General features: G+C 48.1%; 1 protein-coding gene across 1 annotated transcript in view; it reads left to right on the forward strand.

Annotated features, from left to right (window-relative positions):
• The window catches only part of LOC109311468 (protein eva-1 homolog C-like), a 303,458-nt gene that overhangs the window by 94,374 nt on the left and 199,363 nt on the right, over positions 1-9,721 (forward strand). The window contains exon 2 of the mRNA XM_019537109.1: positions 3,636-3,850. Coding sequence (XP_019392654.1) covers positions 3,636-3,850 — 215 coding nt within the window. The remainder of the gene's footprint in view (positions 1-3,635; positions 3,851-9,721) is intronic.

Below are 9,721 nucleotides of genomic sequence, written 5' to 3' on the forward strand. Positions count from 1 at the left end.
TTTTAGAAATACATACCCTTCCTTAGGCTTAGGGAAAACTGAAGATGGTAAAAAGTCCTCATAAGTAGAAAATAAACTTCATTTTTGCACAGAGGTGGCTGGTCTAATAAAAGTATCATCTCTGGAGCAAGAGCTCTAGAGTTTTGCATTTCTCTTAGCAAAAGGAACACTTCCCTGTCTCCCAAATACATTCAAAGGCCTTGGGAAGTCCTAGAATGGTAAAGTGACCTTGCAAAACAATTTATTCTTTTTAAAAAATGTGTTGAATCCTCAAGTTGCAGCAGGGGGACTTGAGGTTAGAAATTAGGAAGAACTTTCTCCCTTTGAGGGAGGTTAAGCATTGGAAATGCCTACCCAGAGATCCAGGAAATTCTCCATCCTTGGGAATTTTTAAGAGCAAAGTAGACACTTGACTGGGATGGTTTAGTCAAGAATGATTCTGATTTGAGCAGGGGGCTGGACTACTAGATGGTCCCCTGCGGCCCCTTCTGCTCCTACTTTTCTTTGGTTCTATGGACACGAACAGATGTCGCCCTTCTGATCAGGGTTTAGTGAGCAGTTGAACGTACTGTCGCTTTTCTGCCATTGTTTCAATGATGCCATCCCAGGATAACTGTTTCAGAGGTGCTTTGTGATATCCTGGGATAAACTTCTTATCCCATTAGTACTTCGTATCCCATGACCCTTTTTAGCATTTATCCCAGGACAGCAGACATGGACATCCAAACGATTACACTTTTGTCTCGGGACAACATGGTTTATCTCAGGACAAATGAGATGTCTGTATGTATCTTGTGATAATTTGACTTACCCAACGCATACCTTGCTTTCTGATTTCCGTTGGGAGGGAGAGCAACTATCCAATCTGGCTCCAGCGAACCTCAGGACAAAGAAAACTACATTGTGCAGGGCCATTTGCTCTCTAAAATGTAAAGGAACAACACGGAGCAGTTAATTTTACACTAACAGAGCTTCCTCAGACAAGTGATAAAAATTTTCTACTTATAACAATGCTATTGCCTCTTCATATTCAGCCAAATGATACTGTCTAGCTGTTGGGGCTGCATCTCATACTGTTTTTACTTCTGAACAAATTTTGCTGAATGCTCACAAATCAGTATGTTGATTTGAATGAAGGGTATATTTTGTCTGTACCTTGATGAGGTACAGCAGTAGCGCTGTTAAATAATGATGACATTTGAAAAAGGAAGTAAAAAAAACTCCAACCTTCGTAAAGGAAGCTCATGTTGGGATTCATCTACATGTGTTGGTTTAACTCTTGGGCCACTGACATCCTATTCTGATGGCTCAGAAGCCACATGAGCTGTCAGTGCTAAAGAAACAGCACCACAACCCTATGTGAATGGTAGCAAATGCATTCCAGTTCAGCAGGAAAAGACCCTACAGTACATTTGTTAACTTCGATAGATATAGCACGTGCATTGCAGTATTCAGGCTTGCAGGAAAGACATGCCAAATTCCCTGCTTGAAGTGAAAAACAACCAAATGCCTCATTTGGTGCAGGGGTCCATGGGTGCTAAATTGAAGAGACGCTCTGTGGCTTGGGACCTGTGGACTGAGAATCGTGGCATTAAGTCCCAGAGGAGGATTTGATTTGTCCTCGATGCCTTTAGATCTTCCATCTGTCCCAGGTATGCTAGAGCCCCATCTAGCATGGCTGCCCCTTCACTTGTTTCTGTGGTCTCCTGTATAAACCTGGTCAAAACAGAGAAGAAAATTCTGTGGAGACCTTCCGAGCCTTTTTCATGTATCGTGAATATATTTATTAAAAAAAAAAAAATCAGGTTTTAACCTTCATTTTCAAACTTTTTTACTCCTTTTCCCTTCCTGTTTCATTTTTCTTGCTTGTCTTCCCTGCCATACTCCTTACTTTTTCCACTGCAAAGGGAGGATAAAAGGGCAGGGAGAGAAGAAAATGCTAAAAACAAGGACTGAAATACAGGTTGGTGTACTGGTTTCTGGTTTTGCAACACACCATTTTTAGTGCAAATGGGAAAAGTTCTTCACTTCCAAATTACAACCATGTCCTCTTCTCTGGAGCTGCTGTGGGAGGTGACCATGCCATCTGACTAAGGAGCAGGTGTCACTGTTGCTTCCCATTAGCAGCAGGAGTCAGGCCTCTGTGTCCAGAAGTCCTAGCATCTTTGACTGTTGATCTGTAGTGCTGCCCTGTGCTGCTGAAGCAGATGGGAGAAGGACAGAGCCTGGCTGTAGGAGAAGGCAGCTCTCATTGTGTAGACTAGCTGAGCAACTGGGGATGGCACCCAGAAGCAGCATGAAGGACCAGGTAGAATTCACTGCTGGTGGGAGTCTTGACCTAGCTTGCTCTTCCAGTGGCCATAGGACTTGCTTAAACACAGCGCCTCTTGGTTAGTCAGGGTAAACCCTGGAAATCAATAGTTTTGTTTCAAATTGCTCAAGAGAAGGACTTAGTAGTTCCTGAGAGATCCTAGGTACCCACAGGTCCTTGGTTCGGGGACAGATGTCTGAGTCAGAACAGCAGTGGTTTTCCCTGGAGCTTTGTGCGTGGCAGAGTCTGAAGGTGATGCCATGATAACCCATCTGCAATCGGTAGTGATCCTCAGTCTCTTTCACTTACTTAGCTTAACTTTAATGAGACTCTGTTCACCTGTCCACTAGATTAAATTAATTTTCCTTTTTTAGAGCTGATAGATGATGAAGGTGACGGTGGTGTGTGCGCGCGCGTGTGCGTATGTGGAGGGTCAGTGGTAATAGAGCAGATGGGGATTTGTGATAGCTCCAGAAGCATGAATTTGCCTTGCTCTCAACTCGCACCGAAGGCTGCCCCCAAGTTGATCCTGCTGTAATGGCAATGAGGTCGTTAGTACTGGGGAGCTAAAGGTGGCAGAACATGATGTTGGCCACATTGCTCCCTTGTATGCTGTTGGCTACCAAAGCTGCTGTGCCTTGGCCACGCTAGTCTTGGACCTTTACTAGAGATAACCTCTTCTGGAAAGATTTGGCACTATGGAGCAGTTTCCTTTCCAAAAACCGTAAAAACTTTGCATAAGGGGGCGGGGGAGAGGAAATTTTCTATTTCACTGTTAAAAGAGGTGATGCTGTCAAAGGAAAAAAATTCCAGTCCTCATGTGGGACGTCTTCATCTAGCAGCCTAAACAATGGACTAGGGGCCTCAAACTCTGGAATAATTCTCCGTTCTGCCCCAGATGTACCCAAGGGCAAGTCACTTAACCCCTTTGGGTGTCTTTGCATGTGCTCTGGGGTGGGGGGGTGTGTTTCAATTACAGTGACTCCCACAGAGCAGCTCTAATCAAAATGCTACAGTGGGGGCACCCACATGGCAACATGGCAGCGGGGGCACTTGAACTAAAGCTCATTCAACAAGTCTTAGTTAAAGCGCCCCCACAGCCATCTGGAAACGCAGGACACTAAATACATGTGACGCTGCAGCATGCCACAGCATTTTCATTGGACCTCTCCAGCAGACTCGATTAACCCTTTCTGACTGTTCTCCATCTGTGAAATGGGGTATAATCTATTTCAGAAGAGTGTGGCGAGAGTTAATTAGCTGCATACCAAGCTGCCATTAACTCATTTCCTTTCAGTGATGATGGTTCTTGTCTTTCTGGCAGGTTATATATCACGAATGCTGAAGAATTACACTGCCCATGCCTGTGACGGAGAATATGTCTCCCTGAGATGCCCACACAGGACCACCATCAGCATCCAGTCTTCCTTTTATGGCCGCATTGTACCAAGTCATCAGATGTGTCCCTCCCGATACCCACAGTCCTACGCCACTTTAATTAAGGAAGATGTTACCTGTTCTTTTGGCACCTCCCTTCAGGTATTGTGTGGGTTAAAGTGAATGTGTGTCTCTTCCAGGCTTCACCTTTCTCAGGCCCCATAGCAGTTGTTTTGTTAGTGATACTACTCAGACCAGTGCCCTTAAAGACAACCATGTTGAGTAGCATTGGTCAACTTACACTGGGAATATGTGGGATGTCCTTGCTGCATAGACAGGAATTAATTGTTTTCTTGGCATGTTCTTGAACTTTGCTAGAGCCTTGGTCTAGTGCTCCCGGCATTTGGCCAAAACTGAAATATATTGCAAGGCCAAACTCTGTTGTAACTGTGTTGAGAAGGACTTCCCACTAATTGAATCACTCCGAAGAGTAGTTTTACAATAAAAACATACCTGCTGTGGTGATCCAGTAGGGATTGCATACCTCAGAAACATATTTTTGGGGGGATGATGGCACTTTTAAATTAGTAGCATAAAAGCTGGATAGGATGTTTGGCTTGACTTTTTTCTCTTGTACTCAGACAGTCAGATTTGCAGCCAATGTAAATAGTCATAGATCATTCCATCATAAGGAGGACATTAATGCATACGCTTATAGTACATTCAAATAATTGACAATGCTAAACTTGTCATGTCCTGTGTGATGATAGTTACTGTATTTATTTAAATTGAAAACAAGGTTTTTCCTCCAATCAGCATGGGGGCAGAGGGGGGGGGTGGGGGGGTGGGTAGGCGAGAAGACTTATCCGGGATTCAAGTACCAGCTCGTGGTGGTTCAGTTCTGGATTTGGCCCTGGGCTCAGGGCTGAAGCTGGATCTGAGCCACTGCCTGCCTCAGGCTGGAATGGTATATTTGACAGGGGAGGGAGCACACAACTAAGGGGAGTGCAGGGGAGACAGCAGGGTGTGGGGGGGGAACATGCCCCTTTGTGCCTGCCATAGGTGGATTAATGCACGGATCAGTGAGCCCCGGCCCCAGGGTCCCTCAGATGCCTGGGTTCTCTTGAGAAATGGGAGGTTTCCCCTTGCAGATAGGTAGTATTCCAGCCTGCAAGGGGTCCTGCTTGGGGCTGCCAGCAGATGAAGGGGTGGCACCAGTCTCTTTCTTGTGGGGGTGCTGGCTCAGCTCGAAGCGCTGCACCTCTGCAGGTTGTGAGCAGGAGCAGGGCGGGTGGGCAGCAGTGATGCTGGGTGGGGTGGATATGGGGGGTTAAGGTGAATTTTGGGGTGGCAATAGCCCCCCAAGCTGCCCTCCCAGCACCACCCCTGTGCATGTGCACGGCTGCACGTGGCCAGGAGCACAGCTAGGCAGCCAGCTCCCTGCAGGTAAGTCTAATGGGGGGAAGGGGCATGGGGGAAGGAAGGAGAATGAGGGGGTGCAGATCAAGGTCCCCATGGTGAGGCAGGGTGTGGGGCAGGGGCTGGGGCCACTGCCCAGCCAGGAAGGTGCATGAGACTTGGGGCTGGGCAGGGAGCAGGATGGAGCTATAGGCACTTTGTGCAGGGGTGGGGAGGGAGAGCCCTGAGCCATCAGCAGGCAGCTTGCTTCCACCCTCACCCTTCTGGGCTCTGCTCTGCTTGTGGTGGGGGGAGGAGAGGCGGGCATATGCTCCCCCACCCCCCGCCCATGTGGGGTCCATCCACCTTCCCCCACATGGCACGGAGGCCCATCCTACCCTTGGCAGCAGCAGCAACAGGAGGGGAAGGAGCCTCTCCCCCTGCTGGAGTCCAGCTGCCATGGTGGGGAGGGGGGCCTCCAATTTTGTGTTTGCCCCAATCTGCCTCTGGCCTGCATGTGCCTCCTGCTGCCTTCCCCTTCCCCCTTGTCCTCAGGCAGGCCCCAGGGGGGTGCATGGCAGAGGGCAGGCACAGGGGGACAGGGGGCAGAGGAGCAAGAGGCAAGGATGTGGCCCCTTTCCTCCCTGCTGCTGCTTTCCCTGGCACAGCAGTGGGGGACACAAATTTAGGACAACCTTTCACTAATTAGATTCCATACATGGAAAATTAGGACAAAATTATAATTTTCCATGTGTGGAATATAAGTGTGGGGGGTGTCATTTTAAATTAAAAGTTGTCTTGGATTTGGATAACTCCAGTTACTGCCTTTGTTCATTTTATCCAAATGACGCAGACAGTATGTAGCTTCCTCAAATCATATGCGACTTCTACATCTCAAGAAACTGTTTGCGAGGTACCTTTGTTACAGAATCACTGACTCCTGTTACTGAGGTCCATGAGGATGACTCCTGGACACAAGACTAAGCAAATGCATTGAGTCTTTCCAAGACTGGTTTTCAGACTGGGAACATTTTAGGCAGAGATGTCAACTTTTTTTGGTGTGTTTAAACCCCCTGTATGACTGCTGTAAATCAAGAGTAACTAGTAGGAAATGTGCTAGGAGAACGAGAGACTTGTAAGACTAATGAACCAGGGGGTCAAGGGAACTATGTTGTTGTGATTTGGCCAGCGCCCATATTCCCTATATAGCTGCTCACTTATGTGACTCCCCGCACTTTTAGAGGAATTCACACTACCTTTTAAAAGAAGTTGATCCAAGTGCATTCTGCTTCCAAATATCAGTGGTCTACAGTCAAGAACACAGCACTGGGGCAATGTTTGCCCTGTGAGTAACCCACGCACTGACAGATTTGCAGTTGCCCTCGTAACACCATTGCAGCATATCAAGGGACTGAAAGCCTCCTTCCAGAATTTACAGTAAAAGAGAGCATCGGAAAGGGGAGGCACTCCCAGATAGGATCATGAACATTTGTTATAGGAGGGACAAGCAGAAGACACACTGTGAAGGAGGGGCAGATTCAGAGAATAAGGGCAGAGATTTTTGGCTGGTTGACCATCTGTTACTCCTTTTATTTACGGCTGAACTCTGCCTTTTACAATTCACTTGATAAGCTTCATCTGCAGGCATCGTGGCCGCGCAAGCGGCTACCCCTTTCCCTTTCAGGTAATCAGCACACATAAGAAGCCTCTCCAGCATCTGGAACAGCTTGGGAAGAAGGGAGATGTAATGCTTGCTTTTTCCATGCCATAATTTTGCGCTCAGGAATGGTTTGATGACGATCTTCTTGGCTGTGCTTGGTCCATTCTGCTGGTTAAATTAGTCCCTTTGCTTTTGGCATGAGGCTTGCTGCCTCTGGAGAAGAGAAAACTTCCCATTTAGAAGAATGAGTGCTATGAGCTTCAGTCGGTCTGGCCGTGTGGGTCTGCGAATGGCACTGAGCCGTTGCTTTGGAGCCCATGTCGAATGAGTTTACAAAGTGATGAAGACTTAACCACTCTTATTCATCCTTGTTTGGGTAGGGCACTTATCTGAGACTTGGGAGACCCATACTGAGTTCTCGACTCTGCCACAGATTTCCCACGTGACCTTGGGTGAGTCTAAGTCTCTTTGAGCCTCAAAGCAGGCTAAAACCACCTCCCCACCTGAAAAAGCAGGACAAATATCCCTTGACTTCCCAGACTGTAGATTGTGAGGTGCTCGCATGCAACAGTCCTAGAGGCAACAGCAGTATCTTCCTGCCTGTACTCTTCCCATTCCTCTCAGTATTTCTCTGGAGCTAGTCTTTATACGGCCTTCCATGCTGCCCCTGCACTCTTCTCACTTTGTGCACTAGTGACTTCTACCCACTCCTGTCCATTGCTGCCTTTCAACAGCCCCCAAGAAACAGAAGGGGTGTGTGTGTGTGTGTGTGTGTGTTTCAAATTCAGTTGTGGATAGCTCGAGTCATTGTGTGTGCATTGTGATTGACAGCAATTAAAAAAAGCTGAGCCAGAAGCCTTCACCATCAAGCACATAAATCACTGTATCTAATCAAGCCCAGACTGTAGAAATTGGTTTCTCTTTCTGCAGGAGTAGGCTTCAGGGGTTATTAATATCCTTCAGTGCAAGCACATCCCCCCCTTTTTTTTTGATTAATGAGTTGCACTTAATTCCTGTTTAAAGGCCTCCCCACCCCAGCTAATGTCCAATCTGGAAGGCTTTTTTTGTGTGTTTAAAAGGGAAAAGCTGAGGTTGATTACACTGCATTTACCACCGCTAATCCAGGCCTTGGGCCTTGATTCTTGGGGTCAAGTGCCAGAATCTCTTGCTATCGGCACTTGTTTTCATTTGAAGCAAAATGTACGCCACCTGGGAATGCATGTCTGGAACATTAAGTCAGTGACCTGGAGCTACAGATTTCTGTTATTCGAAAACAGTAGAAGTCAGATTCGACGTGAGATATCCAAACGTGTCAAGACTTTGGAAGCCGAGCAATAAAAAGCCATTCATATAGGGATTTTGGTTTCAAAGGGGCTGGGTCTCTAATTAGCCATTGGGACAACCTGAATGACTGGAGATCAAAAGAACAGATTAAAGGTGTGTGGAAAATCAGATGCTGCTTGCCTGTCTTCGTACTTAAGGCACTTTTTTTAGACATCCAGCCCTCATGTCAGGGTTCTGGGGATCTTAGAACTGCTAGCATGAGATACCTTGTGATAGCAGCTAAAGTAAATCCTGGAGCAGCTTTTGCCATTTTCTAGAAGCCTCTTTGACCAAGTTCACATAAAGAAGTGGGGAGAAATACGCACCCATTCATTCCAAGTTAGAGCGAACTTTGGCCATATTAGATTTGGGACAAGCGGAGCACATTAATTGTACCAGCGCACCACCCCGGCCCCGCGCTCTCTCCCTTCCACAGTTCTGCTTTAGAGTCCTGCGCTGGTTATTTCTGACAAGGCCATTATAAACCAGAGTCCCAGCATGAGCCAGGAGTGCATATCAAAGCTATGATGATGGACGCCAAAGAATGAATGCACACAGCATCTCTTCCTTAATGCCCAGAAGGATTTTCTGGCAGGAGCCCTTCTCAGTCTTTTTTGTTCAAGGTGCTCTGTTGCACATCGCACACTTGCATACTCACTGGAGCAGGGACTGAAACCCTGGTGTCTTACCACCCAGGTCCATGCCCTAACCACTGGGATATACAGTCTCATTCTCATTGGTCCAGAAAATATTTAGGATTCCAGCTTTAGTGGGGGGAGGGCTTGCGGGATGTATCTGGCCTACCAGGTGATCCTACCCAGCCTGATGGGTGCTGCCAAGATCCTGAGGATGGCAGGCTGCACCCTGTGCTGCTGTGCTTTGCTGCAGCTGGGGCTGGGGCTGGGCTGGGCCATGCAGTGCATGGCATGCAGACTCCTCCATGTGCCCTCCCTCCCACTATATCCAGTACCCCCCTCCCTGGCTTCCCATTAGCACTGCATCCGCACAGTCCTGGCAACACAGCTGCTGGCAGCTGAGCACACATGGGACGGGCATGATGCAGCACGCTGGGTAGCCATCCCGTCTCCCCACCACGATAAGCCACTGTGGCGCTGCTAGGAGGTGCCCCCAACTATCCTGGTGTGGCATGGTGGCAGCAGTTCATTGTGGTGAATGGGTGGGCAAGACAACTACTTTGCGCACTGTGTCGTGTCTCATCCCACGTGGGCCAGGATGCCAGTGGCTGCGGTGCCAGGACTGCACAATGCCAGCATGAAGCTGTGCGGGTGGATGCGGAGGGTGGATGCCAGGGGAGCAGAGGAGCTTGTGTGCTGCGTGGCCCAGCCTGGCCTTGGCTGCAGCAGAGCAGCACAGAGCGCAGCCCTCCCTCCTTAGGCTCACAGCCATGGTCAGTAGGATGGAGAGGATCAATAAGTATCTCCCTGCCCCCCGTCTGCCCCCTGGCCTGCCACAGCTCATCAGAACTCATTAAGTGGCCCTTCAGCCCAAATAATTGCCTACCTCTGATGCAGGCTCTGGGTGAGCAGAGCCTAGAACTTGGTGTTCCACTTTTTGAGTAAATGCCCTAACTAGTAGACTGTTAGGTTAATTCATAGTTTCATAGTTTCATAGTAGCTAGAGTCGGAAGGGAC

This window comes from Crocodylus porosus, unplaced genomic scaffold, assembly GCF_001723895.1.
Source record: "Crocodylus porosus isolate Cpor-Errol unplaced genomic scaffold, CroPor_comp1, whole genome shotgun sequence".
Taxonomy (NCBI): domain Eukaryota; kingdom Metazoa; phylum Chordata; order Crocodylia; family Crocodylidae; genus Crocodylus; species Crocodylus porosus.